Raw genomic sequence first — 20,736 nt, 5'->3', positions numbered from 1 at the left:
CTACATGAGATAGATTTGTTTTAAATACAGCAGACTTGTGGAATCATCAGTGGAATATCAGTGCTACATGGGATAGATTTGTTTTAAATACAGCAGACTTCCACCAGTGGAATCATTAGTGGAATATCAGTGCTACATGGGATAGATTGTTTTAAATACAGCAGACTTCCACCAGTGAAATCATTAGTGGAATATCAGTGCCACATGAGATAGATTTGTTTTAAATACAGCAGACTTCCACCAGTGGAATCATCAGTGGAATATCAGTGCTACATGGGATAGATTTGTTTTAAATACAGCAGACTTCCACCAGTGGAATCATCAGTGGAATATCAGTGCTACATGGGATAGATTTGTTTTAAATACAGCAGACTTCCACCAGTGAAATCATTAGTGGAATATCAGTGCTACATGGGATAGATTGTTTTAAATACAGCAGACTTCCACCAGTGAAATCATTAGTGGAATATCAGTGCTACATGAGATAGATTTGTTTTAAATACAGCAGACTTCCACCAGTGGAATCATCAGTGGAATATCAGTGCTACATGGGATAGATTTGTTTTAAATACAGCAGACTTCCACCAGTGGAATCATCAGTGGAATATCAGTGCTACATGAGATAGATTTGTTTTAAATACAGCAGACTTCCACCAGTGGAATCATCAGTGGAATATCAGTGCTACATGAGATAGATTTGTTTTAAATACAGCAGACTTCCACCAGTGGAATCATCAGTGGAATATCAGTGCTACATGAGATAGATTTGTTTTAAATACAGCAGACTTCCAGTGGAATCATTCAGTGGAATATCAGTGCTACATGAGATAGATTTGTTTTAAATACAGCAGACTTCCACCAGTGGAATCATTAGTGGAATATCAGTGCTACATGAGATAGATTTGTTTTAAATACAGCAGAGCAGTGGAATATCAGTGCTACATGAGATAGATTTGTTTTAAATACAGCAGACTTCCACCAGTGGAATCATTAGTGGAATATCAGTGCTACATGGGATAGATTTGTTTTAAATACAGCAGACTTCCACCAGTGGAATCATTAGTGGAATATCAGTGCTACATGGGATAGATTGTTTTAAATACAGCAGACTTCCACCAGTGAAATCATTAGTGGAATATCAGTGCCACATGAGATAGATTTGTTTTAAATACAGCAGACTTCCACCAGTGGAATCATTAGTGGAATATCAGTGCTACATGAGATAGATTTGTTTTAAATACGGTAGACTTCCACCAGTGGAATCATTAGTGGAATATCAGTGCTACATGGGATAGATTGTTTTAAATACAGCAGACTTCCACCAGTGGAATCATTAGTGGAATATCAGTGCTACATGGGATAGATTGTTTTAAATACAGCAGACTTCCACCAGTGGAATCATCAGTGGAATATCAGTGCTACATGGTGATAGATTGTTTTAAATACAGCAGACTTCCACCAGTGGAATCATCAGTGGAATATCAGTGCTACATGGTGATAGATTTGTTTTAAATACAGCAGACTTCCGCCAGTGGAATCATCAGTGGAATATCAGTGCTACATGGGATAGATTGTTTTAAATACAGCAGACTTCCACCAGTGGAATCATCAGTGGAATATCAGTGCTACATGGGATAGATTTGTTTTAAATACAGCAGACTTCCACCAGTGGAATCATCAGTGGAATATCAGTGCTACATGAGATAGATTTGTTTTAAATACAGCAGACTTCCACCAGTGGAATCATCAGTGGAATATCAGTGCTACATGAGATAGATTTGTTTTAAATACAGCAGACTTCCACCAGTGGAATCATTAGTGGAATATCAGTGCTACATGAGATAGATTTGTTTTAAATACAGCAGACTTCCACCAGTGGAATCATTAGTGGAATATCAGTGCTACATGAGATAGATTTGTTTTAAATACAGCAGACTTCCACCAGTGGAATCATTAGTGGAATATCAGTGCTACATGGGATAGATTGTTTTAAATACAGCAGACTTCCACCAGTGGAATCATTAGTGGAATATCAGTGCTACATGGGATAGATTTGTTTTAAATACAGCAGACTTCCACCAGTGGAATCATCAGTGGAATATCAGTGCTACATGAGATAGATTTGTTTTAAATACAGCAGACTTCCACCAGTGGAATCATTAGTGGAATATCAGTGCTACATGGGATAGATTTGTTTTAAATACGGCAGCAGAATCATTAGTGGAATATCAGTGCTACCAGATTTGTTTTAAATACAGCAGACTTCCACCAGTGGAATATCAGTGCTACATGAGATAGATTTGTTTTAAATACAGCAGACTTCCACCAGTGGAATCATTAGTGGAATATCAGTGCTACATGAGATAGATTTGTTTTAAATACAGCAGACTTCCACCAGTGGAATCATTAGTGGAATATCAGTGCTACATGGGATAGATTTGTTTTAAAATGTTACATGTGTATAATTACAAACTTTCTGCTTTTATACGATTTCCTCAATTCTGATTGGACGACGTCAAAGAAAAACTGAATGTTATCCTTTGATAATCCTCAGAAAATGACGTCATTGTGTAAAACAGGTCATGGAAAGACACTAGTAGCTGATTTATGTGTATTTTAACTAAATATGGTGTGTCCAGGTGCTTGTGCATACATCTTAGAAGAGGGTGAGGTGCTAAACTGTGGCTAGCGAAATTTATGGGTGGTTGAGACATGCTTTCCCAGAAAATTTGCTTGATCATGTGGGGGGGTTCGCCTGCCGTAACCCACCCTCTGCACAAGCTCCTGGCTTTGTAATTATATAAAATGACAAACTATTCGTATATGATATTGATTTGTTAATACTTGCAGGGTGACAGTTTGCAGTCACGGAGTGATATCAAAGAATCACTATTGGTAAGTTTGTTTCTTTGTTTTGTTTAACGACACCACTAGAGCACATTGATTTATTAATCATCGGCTATTGGATGTCAAACATTTGGTTATTTGACATATAGTCTTAGAGAGGAAACCTGCTACATTTTTTCATTAGTAGCAAGGGATCTTTTATATGCACCATCCTAAGACAGGATAGCACATACCACGGCCTTTGATATACCAGTCATGATGCACTGGTTGGAACAAGAAATAGCCCATTTGGCCCACCGACGGGGATCGATCCCAAACCGACTGTGCATCAGGTGGACACTTTACCACTGGGCTATGTCCCGTCCCCTTTTGGTAAGAAGATTTTTCTTCTGTTTGGGGGGTTTTCACAAAAGATTTGTTTCCATGTCACTAATTGTCATTAATTTTTTATAATATGTGGGGTGTTTTTTTACATCTTTGCAGATGATTTCAGTAGTCATTGATTTTGAATTTCTAAACATTTTGGCTGTTTATAGCTAGTACCATAAGTCTGTCTGTGTGTGTGTCTGTCTGGCTCTTTTCAATCTATCTGTATATCTAATCATGTGCTCTAGTGATGTCATTAAACAAAACAAACTTCAACTGTATATCTAATTTAATGTGTCATCAGTACCTTAAGTAGATTTTTTACTTTGTCCATCAAGTTCAAGTGAGTTTTATTGTTATTTTCATTTCAATGTAGCTAATTATATCATGTATGAGTGAATCTCTCTAGACATCAGCCTGATGCTTGTTGGTCTCAGATTGATCCCCGTCGGAGAGCCCTTTGGGCTATTTCTCATTCCAGCCAGTGCACCATGACTGGTATATCAAAGGCCATGGTATGTGCTATCCTGTCTGTGGGATGGTGCATAAAAGATCCCTTGCTACTAATGGAAAAATGTAGCAGGTTTCCTCCCTATGATTGTGTTAAAATAACCATATGTTTAACATCATAGCCAATGATTAATAAATCAATGTGCTCTAGTGGTGTCTTTAAACAAAACTAACTTTAGACATCAATGCGTTATTTTTTCTCTGCAGGAAGACTGTTCTGTTGATTACCTAGTAGACTGTGTTCCTGTTAACTCGGAGTCATCACCTTTACTTGTGGCTGGAACAAACAGGTGAGCCAACCTTACACCTCCCTATTAGGGGATGTCCAGTGATTACATACTGTTGTGGCTGGAACAAAAAGGTGAGCCAACCTTACACCTCCCTATTAGGGGATGTTCAGTGATTACATACAGTTGTGGCTGGAACAAACAGGTGAGCCAACCTTACACCTCCCTATTAGGGGATATTCAGTTATTACATACTGTTGTGGCTGGAACAAAAAGGTGAGCCAACCCTACACCTCCCTATTAGGGGATGTCTAGTGATTACATACTGTTGTGGCTGGAACAAACAGGTGAGCCAACCTTACACCTCCCTATTAGGGGATGTTCAGTTATTACATACAGTTGTGGCTGGAACAAACAGGTGAGCCAACCTTACACCTCCCTATTAGGGGATGTTCAGTGATTACATACAGTTGTGGCTGGAACAAACAGGTGAGCCAACCTTACACCTCCCTATTAGGGGATGTTCAGTGATTACATACAGTTGTGGCTGGAACAAACAGGTGAGCCAACCTTACACCTCCCTATTAGGGGATGTCTAGTGATTACATACAGTTGTGGCTGGAACAAACAGGTGAGCCAACCTTACACCTCCCTATTAGGGGATGTTCAGTTATTACATACAGTTGTGGCTGGAACAAACAGGTGAGCCAACCTTACACCTCCCTATTAGGGGATGTTCAGTTATTACATACTGTTGTGGCTGGAACAAACAGGTGAGCCAACCTTACACCTCCCTATTAGGGGATGTCTAGTGATTACATACAGTTGTGGCTGGAACAAACAGGTGAGCCAACCTTACACCTCCCTATTAGGGGATGTCTAGTGATTACATACAGTTGTGGCTGGAACAAACAGGTGAGCCAACCTTACACCTCCCTATTAGGGGATGTCTAGTGATTACATACAGTTGTGGCTGGAACAAACAGGTGAGCCAACCTTACACCTCCCTATTAGGGGATGTTCAGTTATTACATACAGTTGTGGCTGGAACAAACAGGTGAGCCAACCTTACACCTCCCTATTAGGGGATGTCTAGTGATTACATACTGTTGTGGCTGGAACAAACAGGTGAGCCAACCTTACACCTCCCTATTAGGGGATGTTCAGTTATTACATACAGTTGTGGCTGGAACAAACAGGTGAGCCAACCTTACACCTCCCTATTAGGGGATGTCTAGTGATTACATACAGTTGTGGCTGGAACAAACAGGTGAGCCAACCTTACACCTCCCTATTAGGGGATGTTCAGTTATTACATACAGTTGTGGCTGGAACAAACAGGTGAGCCAACCTTACACCTCCCTATTAGGGGATGTTCAGTTATTACATACAGTTGTGGCTGGAACAAACAGGTGAGCCAACCTTACACCTCCCTATTAGGGGATGTCTAGTGATTACATACTGTTGTGGCTGGAACAAACAGGTGAGCCAACCTTACACCTCCCTATTAGGGGATGTCTAGTGATTACATACAGTTGTGGCTGGAACAAACAGGTGAGCCAACCTTACACCTCCCTATTAGGGGATGTTCAGTTATTACATACAGTTGTGGCTGGAACAAACAGGTGAGCCAACCTTACACCTCCCTATTAGGGGATGTTCAGTTATTACATACAGTTGTGGCTGGAACAAACAGGTGAGCCAACCTTACACCTCCCTATTAGGGGATGTTCAGTTATTACATACAGTTGTGGCTGGAACAAACAGGTGAGCCAACCTTACACCTCCCTATTAGGGGATGTTCAGTTATTACATACAGTTGTGGCTGGAACAAACAGGTGAGCCAACCTTACACCTCCCTATTAGGGGATGTTCAGTTATTACATACAGTTGTGGCTGGAACAAACAGGTGAGCCAACCTTACACCTCCCTATTAGGGGATGTTCAGTTATTACATACAGTTGTGGCTGGAACAAACAGGTGAGCCAACCTTACACCTCCCTATTAGGGGATGTTCAGTTATTACATACAGTTGTGGCTGGAACAAACAGGTGAGCCAACCTTACACCTCCCTATTAGGGGATGTTCAGTTATTACATACTGTTGTGGCTGGAACAAACAGGTGAGCCAACCTTACACCTCCCTATTAGGGGATGTTCAGTTATTACATACAGTTGTGGCTGGAACAAACAGGTGAGCCAACCTTACACCTCCCTATTAGGGGATGTCTAGTGATTACATACAGTTGTGGCTGGAACAAACAGGTGAGCCAACCTTACACCTCCCTATTAGGGGATGTCTAGTGATTACATACAGTTGTGGCTGGAACAAACAGGTGAGCCAGCCTTACACCTCCCTATTAGGGACTGTTCCGTAATTACATACAGTTGTGGGTGGAACAAACAGGTGAGCCAACCTTACACCTCCCTATTAGGGGATGTTCAGTTATTACATACAGTTGTGGCTGGAACAAACAGGTGAGCCAACCTTACACCTCCCTATTAGCCAACCTTACACCTCCCTATTAGGGGATGTCTAGTGATTACATACAGTTGTGGCTGGAACAAACAGGTGAGCCAACCTTACACCTCCCTATTAGGGGATGTCTAGTGATTACATACAGTTGTGGCTGGAACAAACAGGTGAGCCAACCTTACACCTCCCTATTAGGGGATGTCTAGTGATTACATACAGTTGTGGCTGGAACAAACAGGTGAGCCAACCTTACACCTCCCTATTAGGGGATGTCTAGTGATTACATACAGTTGTGGCTGGAACAAACAGGTGAGCCAGCCTTACACCTCCCTATTAGGGGATGTTCAGTAATTACATACAGTTGTGGCTGGAACAAACAGGTGAGCCAACCTTACACCTCCCTATTAGCCAACCTTACACCTCCCTATTAGGGGATGTTCAGTTATTACATACAGTTGTGGCTGGAACAAACAGGTGAGCCAACCTTACACCTCCCTATTAGGGGATGTCTAGTGATTACATACAGTTGTGGCTGGAACAAACAGGTGAGCCAACCTTACACCTCCCTATTAGGGGATGTCTAGTGATTACATACAGTTGTGGCTGGAACAAACAGGTGAGCCAACCTTACACCTCCCTATTAGGGGATGTTCAGTAATTACATACAGTTGTGGCTGGAACAAACAGGTGAGCCAACCTTACACCTCCCTATTAGGGGATGTCTAGTAATTACATACAGTTGTGGCTGGAACAAACAGGTGAGCCAACCTTACACCTCCCTATTAGGGGATGTTCAGTAATTACATACAGTTGTGGCTGGAACAAACAGGTGAGCCAACCTTACACCTCCCTATTAGTTCAGTGATTACATACAGTTGTGGCTGGAACAAACAGGTGAGCCAACCTTACACCTCCCTATTAGGGGATGTCTAGTGATTACATACAGTTGTGGCTGGAACAAACAGGTGAGCCAACCTTACACCTCCCTATTAGGGGATGTCTAGTGATTACATACTGTTGTGGCTGGAACAAACAGGTGAGCCAACCTTACACCTCCCTATTAGGGATGTTCAGTGATTACATACAGTTGTGGCTGGAACAAACAGGTGAGCCAACCTTACACCTCCCTATTAGGGGATGTCAGTGATTACATACAGTTGTGGCTGGAACAAACAGGTGAGCCAACCTTACACCTCCCTATTAGGGGATGTCTAGTGATTACATACAGTTGTGGCTGGAACAAACAGGTGAGCCAACCTTACACCTCCCTATTAGGGGATGTCTAGTGATTACATACAGTTGTGGCTGGAACAAACAGGTGAGCCAACCTTACACCTCCCTATTAGGGGATGTCTAGTGATTACATACAGTTGTGGCTGGAACAAACAGGTGAGCCAACCTTACACCTCCCTATTAGGGGATGTCTAGTGATTACATACAGTTGTGGCTGGAACAAACAGGTGAGCCAACCTTACACCTCCCTATTAGGGGATGTTCAGTTATTACATACAGTTGTGGGTGGAACAAACAGGTGAGCCAACCTTACACCTCCCTATTAGGGGATGTTCAGTGATTACATACAGTTGTGGCTGGAACAAACAGGTGAGCCAACCTTACACCTCCCTATTAGGGGATGTTCAGTAATTACATACAGTTTGTTCCAGAGTTGATTACATGATGGGAAAGCAAGAAAAATAAAATTTTATTTAAACCATGTATGCATAGAAAAAATATTGCATAAGATCCATAAAACATAAAATAATAATTACAGTGCCTCACACCTGTCCTATTTATTCAATTCTTGAAAAGTCCTACGGTAAAATCAGGCAATTGTATTTGACTCCCCCAACTCCTACACCCATAATGCTTTCTAACAAGTAGTCTGAGTTTGTGTAGTTCCCCTAGGGCCTCCCCCCCCCCCCCCCCTCCAATAAAATTATAGAAAATAGTAACTGAAGGGTTACATTTTTTTTGCTACTATTTGTGTGTCGGTCATAAATAATAAATGAAAGCTTTATTATATCCCTACCTTGTTTTTCTTATTTTGATGGTTGGGTTCAGTCATGAACTAAAAGCAAATATTTTATTTTATTTAGGACTAGACAGGACTTACCTTGTATAAAAAAAATACCTGTTGCCAAAAACTTATGATAGATTATGTAACCGTTTGTTCACATCAGAGGATAGAAAATCCAAAATTTTAGCCACTTTCAAATTTTGTTGGCCTTTTTTTGGTAAACATTAGCCAGTGGCTAATTTGGCTACCAACAGCGCAAACCCTGACTAGTTGATGGGCAAGAGAAAAAAAATGTCTTTAGCTGGAAAATACCTTGTAGGTAGCCAGCAAATTCCTGTAAATTAATTTAGACTAGTATCAATGTACCAGCTACTAATATGCTTGAAACATGTGGGGTCCTACTGAAAAGAGTATGACAATTTTTGTGCGGAACTAGGTTTGTCAGACGCTATCCAGTTTGTCTGAATCTAGCAACTTAACTCCCAATTTTTTCTGAGTTTTTTTCTGGGTGCATACGTTGATTGAAATGTTCGATATAGCAGTTTAGCCACATAGGTTACTATTGTCTATGGAATTTGATTTGGTGGTATGCATCCTTTTTTGATGTGTCAGAGTTCGACAAATCTGCTAGACCGACACCCAGGGCTAATGACAAATGCCAAACCGATGAACTAGTGTCTTTAAAAAACACAACGAAAACAGTGTGAGCTCACATTGTTTTTCCTCCACTGACGTACATTTGATAAATGTTGGTCATCGCATAATGTCAACAAATCAATAAGTATGTATTAATATTCAACTTGAACTAGATTTCTATAAAATGCAGTAACAAGAAGTTTCTACATCATCAATTACAACAATACACACGATACAGACTTGTTTTCTTTGCACTTTAAAGTTTCATGGACAGGAAACAACCTTAATAAAATGCATTTTGATTTGTTGTACAAGTCATGTAGTAGTAAAATCTCGCACATGTAAACAAGGTAACAAAGGTGTGAATCGCCAGTCCCAATTAATTAACAGGCTAGTATAACTGAAGTACAACCTATTTTAACCCCTAGACTCTCCCTTTATTTTAGACTTGGTACAGCCCTGTTATTGAATACCTTATTATTTTTCTTGTTTAAACAGCGGAGTAGTACGCATACTGGACCTGTCACACAATGACATTAAGACTGTCACGTCACTTTCAGGAGGTCATCGAGACAAAATCCGTTGCTGTCACTGGAATTCACAGGTTTGTACGGTATAGGAGTAGCTCAGTGATGATAGAGTGCAGTGGGTCATAGGATTTGTGCAGTTAGAATGTTTTCCCTTTCTTTATCAGTTCCTGATGATCGGTATATCAAAGGCTGTCATATGTACCGTCTTGTCTTGTCTTTGGGAAAGTGCATATAAACGATTCCTTGCTGGCTTTTGGAAGGGTCCTGGATAGGAGATCTGGCGCAAATCGGAACTCGTGCCCAGGATGGACATGCCTGAACCTTCAGTGGATATGCGCACATCAATAGAGTTTTCAATTCTTTGGAAGGAGTAGCCTGTTAGGCGACAGCAGCTTAACTCACTCTCTCTCTCTCTCTCTCTCTCTCTCTCTCTCTCTCTCTCTCTCTCTCTCTCTCTCTCTCTCTCTCTCTCTCTCTCTCTCTCTCTTCATCCCATATGTCTAGTACATCAAAGGCTGTGGTATGTAATGCCCTTCTATGAAAAAGTACACGTAAAAGATCTCCGATGCTATTTATTATGAGTAACCTATAGGTGTTGTAGGTTTGCCTTTTCCCTAACTAGACATATCTTCACAAGTCAAGGGTCTTATTTGATGTCATTCCTCCATAAATACAATTTAATTGGATGCAGTAACACTTGGTTGGCCGAATTATATCAGTTGTTACATTTTGGTTGCTACAGTAAGCAGCAGTGGTCAAATCCATGTATTTTCCACCATGTGTTGCCAAAACTGACATAATTTTGCATATCCCTAAAGTTTAAAAATAAAATTATTATTAGAATTGTTTGACGATTAAAAATGTGTCTGATTATTTTAACAAAATATTATGTAAGTAGACATATCGCTTTCTTGTTTAATGTTAACTATGCTGTGATTGGTCATCAGTGCTGTTATGCAAGGGACATAATCAGGTTTTCAAAGCTATAGCCAATAGAGGTGTTACTTCCAACAAGGCAAGGTGTGTCAAATGGGTTACTAGTCATTTCGTACCAAAGTCATTTCGTACCATCCATTTCGTACCATGGCCATTTCGTACCTACTTTTTACCATCTCGTACCATAATGCTTGGTCATTTCGTACCATAGTCATTTCGTACTCGGTATCTTATTTTTGTCATGGTATGCCACTGCTTAATTTTATTGTTAACGAATAAATGTTGAGGTGTAAACATGCTTTGTAACACACGGTCTTCGTGGGTAATTAAGGTTTTTCTGAGATTGGCTTGTCTTAGAAGATCTTGATATGTTATTCTAACACAAGGTGCTCGTTGGTAATTAAAGGGACATTCCTGTGTTTGCTGCAATTTTTAAGATGTTTTAAGACGTTTTAATGATTGTAATTACATATCAAATATAGTTTTCACCATAAAATATTAGTGTCTGTATGTTAAACGTGTTTCTAATCGTTCTAATATTTGTACTAGGTTAAATTTGATTTTATTTCCTAAAATATATTTTTTCGTACATATGAAATTATTTGAAGACAAATCCAGTTTGGGCTTCTTACAAATATTAAGATGACCAGAAACACATTGAATATACAGACACTGATATTCTAAACAAGAAAATATATTTAATATGCAGTGTTCTAGCTAGCAATAAATAGAGGGGCGCTGCACCCTGCCCCCGTTTTGTGCCGCCCTGCCGTGTTTGTTTCGCACCGCCCCTGATTATCACCGCCCTGCCCTAATTCCTTGTCAAACAAAAATACAAAATCTTGCTTTCCTCTCAAAGCGTTGTTACAAATTCCCAACTAAAAAACGTTTGACAATACATTGTTTGGCCACAGTTGTGAAAGCCGACAGCAGTAACGTGATATGTTTTTTTCTTTTCTATTGTTAGTCGATATGATTGCAGACGAGCGGAAAGGCAGTCTTACTTGACTTGACTTGAGAGTTTTTACATGCTCATATACCACGAAGGTTTCAAGCATGTCTATCCCGAGTCCCATCTCTGGATGCCAGTGGCCTGACTCAGGGAAGAAAACTTTAGGGGACAATTTTGAATATTAAGTCTAAAGTTTAAAAAAATTGGGACTTTATTAAATTTTAATGCGCTTTCCAAAAAAGAAATAACACAATAAATATAGAGCTCTACTATTTAATTTTGTTTTTAACAATTTGGACGCAAAAAGATTGGGCTATCTAAATTTAAGTCAATAGAATTGTTTATCTTTACCAATTACTTGCGACAAGACTAAAAAAAGGAGGGAGAGGTTAGTCCGGAAGGGAGGGAAAACAACCCGCGCCCAGGAAGCTTTGTTTATTGGGTGGGACTAAGAAAGGAAAAAGAGGGGTATCAATCGTATCGGTAACCTTGGCGTGGACGATAGAACGGTGGAGAAATGGGAGGGGGGGCAAGAGCCGTCCCCGGACAAACCTATCACTCCCTAAGGCCAAATTACCTACACCTAAGCATCTAACCACCTAGTGACACCCCCATCCCCCCACCCCAACCCCCCATCCACCCACCCCCCAGCCTTAGTGACTTCCAGTCTCAACACCCCTCTTTATTAAGGAATAGTCCAGCGTTGGTGCTGCTAGGAGAGAAACACAAATTGATCCAGTGCAACACTGGTGCTGTTGAGAAAGGCAGTCTTACAAAGCTTGAATGCGAAGTAATCCTCACACTGTCACACACATAACCACACACCACCTAGCAAACACCTAGTTGAAAGTAGACCATCATGATAAACTTTGACAGAACATCAAATGCGAAATTGATTTTGATAAGTAAATTTTTGAAAGTAATTGTTGCCTTTGCAAATACCCAGACCAAGATACATATAGTTTTAACTGATGTCAGTAGTCCTTATCAATGACACATTGATTGCATCTTTATAATATGGCACAGAGTAAACTAGCAACACTGGTTATTTGGTCTTTGAAGGCATAACTGTGTTTTGTTAAAAGCATGTCTACAAAAGCTATTTAATGAAATCTATCTAGAACTTGACATGCAATAATAGCCGTTTTTAAATGCAGTGAGCAACTTGTTACAGATATATCCTTATGTCAATTTTTTAATTTGTTTGTTCTATTATTTCTTTATTTCTTTTTATCTATTTCTAATCATTCTCTTTTTTTTTCATTTCTTGATTTCTTTTAATTATTTCATTTATTTATTTTAAATTACATTTGGGCATGATATTAAATGGTATAAATACTATATATAATAAAAAAAAGAATATGATTTTTTAGGTGATCCAACCTTTTGTAAAACATTTTAATAGTTTAAGTTTGATTTTATTTAACAACACCACTAGAGCATATTGATTTATTTATAATCAGCTATTGGATGTCAAACATTTGGTAATTTTTAAATTTAGTCTTAGAGAAAAACCCACTACTTTTTTCCATTAGGTAGTTTCATCATTTATATACACCATCCCACAGACAGGATAGCACATACCACGGCACATTCCAGTTGTGTTGCACTGGCTGGAACAAGATTTTTTTAATAGTGTCTATATTTAGTACATTAGTACAATAATATTGCATACAGCGATGAATGTACTGTTTCATCAAACATCCAAATTTAAAAATAATAAATTTGGGTTTAGAAATTGACTGTCCCCCTCCCTCCAAAAATATTTTGTAAATTAAAACCAGCATAGATATTCCTACATATATGATATTTATGAATGTAAAAAATTTGATCATATCCAGCACTTGCCTCAAAAATATGATTTTCGCGTTAAAAATCCCCTACAATTAAATTAGCGCCCTGCTCCATCAAAATCCTAGCTAGAACACTGATATGTAAGTTTAATCGTAGAAATATTTTATTGGTCGGAAACATCTTATAATGCAGCAAACTCAGGAATGTCCCTTTAATATAATGATGAACGGAAACGTGAGGAGATGAAAGTAATATATCATCCTTTTTTTTCTTACTTTCTTATATATAGTTGCTTCAATATAGTTGCTTCAATATAGTTGCATTAGCCTAATATTTATTTTTTAAACCAGTAATTCGACATTTTACTATCTATCATTCAACTAAGCTGCACAATAAATGATTGAGGTATGAAATGACTTTGGTACGAAATGACCAAACAGACATGGTACGAAATAACCATGGTATGAAATGACTTGGGTACAAAATGACCAAATAACTATGGTACGATATGACCAAGGTACGAAATGACTTGGGTACGAAATGTTAAAATTGGGTACGAATTGACTGGTTACCGTCAAATGTACACACAGAGTAAGTATGGAACAGAACACGGATGATTTAATCCAAATGTTAAAATAACCACATGATAAACATCTTCTAACAGCCATAGTTTAAAATGTGCTGTAATGTTAAACAAACATTCCTTTCCTTTTCCCCCTGCGCGTGCTATAACCTCACGTGGTGCAGGGGTGTAACATTCTCTGAGAATGGCCAATACAGCACAAATTGAAATTTTTAGTAAAAGTCAGTATCTATCTGTGATATTTGTATTTTTGCACAGTTCTTTACACTGTTTTTATTTAAATCTTGAATTTTTATATTGATGTTGATCATCAATTTTTTTTTCCATTTACCATAGTTTGACACCCAATAGCCGATGTATTTTTCGTGCTGGGGTGTCGTTAAACAGTCATTCATTCATTCCTTTCCTTTCCATTGTAAACGTTTATTTTCAGTCTGAGAGACTTGTGACGGGTGGTGAAGATTCTCTGCTGTGTCAGTGGTCTCTTAGTGAGGGAGCACAGACAGAGAAGACACCTAATGAGGTAGAGTTATCTTTCTTTGAAGTATCTTCAGGTAGCAGCAAAGTAAATCATAAACACTGTCCACTATATTAACATAAATTTTAAAAAATAGAAAAAGATAATTTTCCCAGGTGAATCACACATGTAGTGATGATGGCCAGTCCTTGTTTTGTGCAGCAAGTATGTCTGAACTGGGTGATGTCAACCTAAATCTGGAAATAATCTCTTATTTTTGGAGGCACCCCCCATTTTGCCACTTAACGGCTGCTAGGAAGTCTCTCCACCCCGACCATGTATTCATACTCGGTATGTACAAATCACTCATGAAAAGTGAGATCTCATTCAACACAACTGTGCACCATAAATGTAGGTGCAATTCCTGTCAAAGATCCAATTTTTTGCCTATTTTCAAACTCATAAATTATTTTATTCAAATAGGGGGTGTATTTTAAAAGCACTATCTTCGTGGGCAACACGACGCTCATTGGTCAATTTACTTCTCTGCAACCTTAAGAACAAAAAATATTTTTCGGTTTATAAATTTTATTGCTCCAACATGAATACTAACATTTTGCACTTCACGAAAGTCACTTGGTTATATGTTGACGACTGGTCAAGGGGAGATAACTCTTTGAGGAGTGTCACTGTATTGGTCTGATTTGGCCTGTAAAAAATGGGGGGGGGAAATTATTAGTGTGATACACTGGAATTGTTTTGTTTAAATAAAGATTTCTATTTTAGGCCAAGTCTGACTGATTGCTAAACCTGGTAATATCATACTGTATACAGGGGGGTATTTTCAGGCCACCTCACCTGTCCCTCAATTTTTACATTTGATTTTAAAGTTGAAAATTGTGGAATGTGGGAAACATTTTCTAATTACTTCAGTGATTATCACAAAACTGTTGCTCTATTTGGAGTATCTTTGGCATATTGGGTAACCACTAGCAGCCATACGTCCACCATGACACAACAGCATGTTGTTTCAGTGTGTTGTTACTGCATACCAGGACAAAGTATTCAGTGGGGGTATTCTGTGGACCTTGCAAATGTTTTCCATGAGGCAGGATTATTTGTCAGTCAGATAATTTTGAAAAGTGAGAACATGTTTTTGTCACACTGGGGCAGACTACAGAAAATTAAATTTATATACTGACATTGAGAAATTATTATGGGGAAACCCCCTGCCAAGAAAAAAAAAGTTTTGGGTAGACCCCCTAAAAGAAAAAATGTATATGTAACTGGTCACAAATTCCATCACCAAAAAGAAAGTACACTGCTCCCAAATGCCACCAAATCACCTACCTGTATCAGGCTGTCCAGGGAAGACTTTGATGCAGTGGCTAAGCCGTCAACGAGTCGAGGTGCATCTTCATATGTGGTCACCGATTTACAGGGGACGACTGGCAATATGCGGTTACTTCGGCCTCACCCAGCTGTTCCCGATGCCTTGGAAGATTTCCTGAAACAAAACAATCAAGACTTAGATGGGTATAAACTTCTTTATTGTGGTAAAGTGAAATTGCTAAGAAAATGCCTAGAACTTCGACTCAGCAAAACTGCAGTTCTTAAAACAAAACTCAGTACAAACACTCAAAAAGTAGAAAGTGTCAACCGGGCTTATACTAGAACAAATCCGAAACAAGTGACATTCTATCGCAACTTTGAAGCAAGAATACATAGTGCAGCCCACATGCTCAACAAAGGAATTCTAAAGTCTACTGTTACAAGATGTCAACTAGTGGGAGCCCCACTGACTGGAAGAATACATGCCCTCGCAGAACTGAAAGCTCGGGAACGTGAAGACCGGTATCATGCTACTAGGAAAAAAAACTACTCTGTACAGATCCCGAAGAAATTATCTCCGCAAGGTTCGATACCAGCAATATGACGACAAACAACAGTACTGCAAGAACAACCTACAAGAAGAATGTACTTGACTCCGAAGTTGTACCACCATGTCTAACAGATCATACATACCTGTCCCCAAGAAGAAAAAAACAGTCTCTATAACCTGGATGGCCGATGCAGTGTTTCGGGACAATGTTTAGACAGTGCTGACAGTTGTTGTTAACATAATGTGGTTCGAGGCTCAAGTGTTCAATATTAACACAGAGGGAGTGGTGACATAAATGCGATACATCCATGCTACGAGGTATGTCAAAGTGATTGTGGTGGAGCATATGCTGGAGTCGGTGTACTTAAAGTTTGGTGTTTTGGACGACCAGGTATTTTTGCATGAATAACTCCATATTTGTTATAATCCATTCTTTTGTCCATTTTTGGCAGCCTGTCCAAATTACGCATCCCATATTTGGCATCTTTTCAGTCTTGGCCAATATACGATTTTTTCATAGTCAATACCCAGTTTGAGTTCACCTCAACCTTAACATTTGTTGTTGTTGTGGTCATATTACATCAGTGATTATGTAATAAATTATAAAAATTAAAGCAGCCAATTTCTGGCTCCATTAAAATTATGAAATATACAAATACATTGTTATTATTACCTTAGAAACCAGTGTGGTGTGAATTTCAGTGGTATGTGTCAAGAGTGTCTTCAGGTAGCAGCGAAATAAATCATAACACACTGTCCACTATATTAACATAAATTTTAAAAAATAGAAAAAGATAATTTTCCCAGGTGAATCACACATGTAGTGATGATGGCCAGTCCTTGTTTTGTGCAGCAAGTATGTCTGAACTGGGTGATGTCAACCTAAATCTGGAAATAATCTCTTATTTTTTGGCGGCCCCCCCCCCCCCCCCCCCCCCCCATTTTGCCATTTCACGGCTGCTAGGAAGTCTCTCCACCCCGACCATGTATTCATACTCGGTATGTACAAATCACTCATGAAAAGTGAGATCTCATTCAACACAACTGTGCACCATAAATGTAGGTGCAATTCCTGTCAAAGATCCAATTTCTTACCTATTTTCAAACTCATAAATTATTTTATTCAAATAAAAGCACTATCTTCGTGGGCAACACGACGCTCATTGGTCAATTTACTTCTCTGCAACCTTCTGTGTTGAGGATTATTATGTTTGTTTTATTTTTTATTGCTTGAAATTTTAAAATTTAAAGAAAAGGTATTTTATTTTGTAAATTTGCTAAGAAATAGCCTATATTTGATTAATATAAAATCTTTTATTTTAAAATTTGCAGAGAAAGGTTTTTCATTGTTATTATTAAATATTAATTTTTAAAATTTAAAGTTGATTTTAAGTTTTACAACATATGTTTTTCAATTTCTTCATTTTAATTTGTTTTCAGAATAAAATGAAGGCCAAAAAGAAAACTCCAAAAAGAGGAACTCCTTATTGAAATAACTGGTGTTATAAATATTTGGACAGACTACTGTTGTCATGGCAACATGTGCTTTCATGATGGCTGTCATGTACTATTTGTATAGAATATCACAAATTGAAGTGACTTTAGTTGCTCACATTGATGTCCCTGAAGGACATCCATAATTATACTGTGAAATGTTTTGTTGAAGGCGGAATCAATACCCAATGGATTCTTGGTTATGCTCATGAATCTGTATTTATTGCAGTCACGTTGTGGCTTGTTACAGGGTTTCCGTTCAGTCAACCTTTAAAACAAAACATTTCCTGTGCTGTTAGCGAATTGTCCAGGCATATGTTCATGTATTTATGCACGGGGAGGTCTAGACTGGCGAACGATTGAGATTACACTTTAAACAGATAGTTTCATTTCTTTCTATTACTGGATTATATCTGCCTTTCTGTACTTTTAATTTATGTGACAAACACCTAAATTTAGAAACAGTTCTTAAGAGATCTTTATATTGTGACAAATATAATATATACTTTTCTGTTTCTAAAAGAGATTCATAAGAAGAATATGCCTTTAAAAAATAAGAAGAGTTAATTTTATCATGCCAGTGTTGAAAAAAATGTCTTTACATCTCTGTACAAAGCTGAACATAAGTAACTTGATACTGCCACATTCTTGAGCAATCCAAACATAAGAAAACCCTGTTTGAAACAACAATGTTCTTACATGTGATACCCAATTAATTGTACCAGTTTCATCACGACATTTCAACATATCATAACAAGCTTTGGGATATCTGGATGAATCCATATATAACAATTTACACCAAGTATTTCACACATAATGATTTCTACGTATTTCCCCAAGTACAGCATTTGATGATACTCTCTTTGAAACTCCTAAAAACCTTTTTAGTAAATTACTTTGTACTTTTTCAATAGATTCTCGGTAAGTAAATCCCCATATTTCAGAGCCATATAATAAAACAGGAACTATTTTAGTATGAAATATATTGTGGACAACACTATATGATAATGTAGGGTATTTCTTTAATAAAGTAAAAATGGGAAAACGGGCTTTTCTTGCTTGAATAGATAAAGTCTCGCAAGCTTTAGGCCATTTCAAGCGAGAAGAGAATGTTATACCAAGATACTTATAATATGACGCAGTTGTTAATTGACTGCTCTTATAAAACCACTTCTTGTTACGTCTTTAGTACCCACCATTTCTAAATACAATTATATTAGATTTATCAACATTAACTTCTAATCCCCATTTTACACAAATCTTATTTAATACATCAAGCATTTTTTGCAAACCTATTACTGTATCATCAATAAGTACACCATCATCAGCAAAGAGAAGCATTAGTGTATCATTAATATTGTCATTCACAAAAATCCCTCTAAGATTACTATTATTCATCTCATTTATTAATTCATTAATAAAAATTATAAACAAAACTGGGCTTAACATACACCCTTGACGGACACCACAAGATGTTGTAAAGGGATATGTTTTAAATTTCTTTACTCTAACACAAGCTTTTACTTTTTCATACATATCTTTTAAAATTATAAACATTTTACCTTGAATACCCCTTATATGCAACACATACAGTAACTTTTTCCTATTTACATGTCTCCATTAATAACAAGGGATAGATACCTAATGGGTCCACCAACTGGGATCGATCCTAATCCGACCATGTGTCAGGCAAGAGCTTTTTCACTGGGCTACGTCCTACCTCGTGTTTTGTATGTGAAGTGTTTCTACAATGCAAGTGAGGTGTATCACCTAACGTTTTGACGAGGGTTGGATTTGGATGTGCAGCGTGTAGGACGCATCATACCATCATTGCCCCCTTCCAAGCAGTCTCTTCTGGTGCCTGGGGCGGGATGTAGACCAGTGGTAAAGTACACACCTTATCCACAGCTAGATCGACCATTTTGGTGGGCCCATTGGGCTATTTCTCATTTCAGCCAGTGCACCGCGACTGGTATATCAAAGGCTGTGGTATGTGCTATCCTGTCTGTGGGATGGTGCATATAAAAGATTCCTATTCAGTGTTTCTGCCAGAAAGAAATATTGGATATAGCACTAAGAAGTTGAATGCAACTACAGTCAACAGGGGGTATAGGGGGACCTCGCCCAGTAAGGTTAGGGTTAAGAAAATCGTACAGTAATGATAAGAGTAATTAATTTTGTAAAAGGTTAACTTTAAAGGGACATACCCTAGTTTTTAAACACTGAGACATATTTTTCACTGTTAGAGCCGTTTTTGATAACTGAAATCATACTTTACTTAGATTTTATTGTTTAGATTATCCATATCCGTACATTCGAAATACTTTTGGTCATCCTGGTGTTTTCAAAATCACAAAATACATTTCTCATATTTTTAAAAACGCACGTGCGTCTGAGAAGTAACAGTTATGGACTCGAGTTTTTGTCTATTTTTAGAGGGTATTTCACCATTTCAAAGTCATAGACTCGTGTTTGTCCAAATATGTTACAGGTTTGTAGATTAACTAAATTTAGTGCTAATTTTCATGGGTTGAAACTAGGGCGTGTCCCTTTAAAAAAAAAATGTCAAACATTTTTGGGTATGGCGCCATACCCATTTTACCCTCTGGCAGAAACCCTGAAACTGTTGCTACTAATGGAAAAATGTAGCGGGTTTCCTCTCTATGGCTGTCAAAATGATAATACGTTTGACATCCAATAGCCGATGATTAATAAATCGATGTGTTCTAATGGTGTCGTTAAACAAAACAAACTTTAACTTCTGCTGCCTATGACAACACTTATCCCGCCATTTGTGAGCCCCATTGTAGAACAAAACATTCCCGAGCACTGGGAGCTTTGTGATGGCTAAAGGTACTAACTTTATGACTTTATGTCACTTAAATAGTCCTATATAGAAGAATGGATTTTATGGGGAGGAGGAACAATCTGTTCTAAGCGCTTAAAATATATATATATATATATATATATATATATATATATATATATATATATATATATATATTTTTAATATGTTTAACATAAAAAAAT

General features: G+C 38.1%; 1 protein-coding gene across 4 annotated transcripts in view; it reads left to right on the top strand.

The window, feature by feature from the left end:
* Window positions 1-18,751, top strand: part of LOC121388873 (WD repeat-containing protein 89-like) — a 37,007-nt gene extending 18,256 nt beyond the window's left edge. For all 4 annotated transcript variants that reach the window (XM_041520398.1, XM_041520399.1, XM_041520400.1 and 1 more), the window contains 5 exons: window positions 2,851-2,895; window positions 3,931-4,013; window positions 9,577-9,682; window positions 14,307-14,396; window positions 17,653-18,751. In XM_041520398.1, the coding sequence (XP_041376332.1) occupies window positions 2,851-2,895; window positions 3,931-4,013; window positions 9,577-9,682; window positions 14,307-14,396; window positions 17,653-17,703 (375 nt within the window). In that variant the 3' untranslated portion in view covers window positions 17,704-18,751. The remainder of the gene's footprint in view (window positions 1-2,850; window positions 2,896-3,930; window positions 4,014-9,576; window positions 9,683-14,306; window positions 14,397-17,652) is intronic.
* The last annotated feature ends 1,985 nt before the right edge of the window (window positions 18,752-20,736 follow it).

The sequence above is a fragment of the Gigantopelta aegis genome, chromosome 14, assembly GCF_016097555.1.
Source record: "Gigantopelta aegis isolate Gae_Host chromosome 14, Gae_host_genome, whole genome shotgun sequence".
NCBI lineage: Eukaryota > Metazoa > Mollusca > Gastropoda > Neomphalida > Peltospiridae > Gigantopelta > Gigantopelta aegis.
Note: the sequence above shows the minus strand (reverse complement) of the source record. Positions and strands in the feature narration are given on the sequence as shown.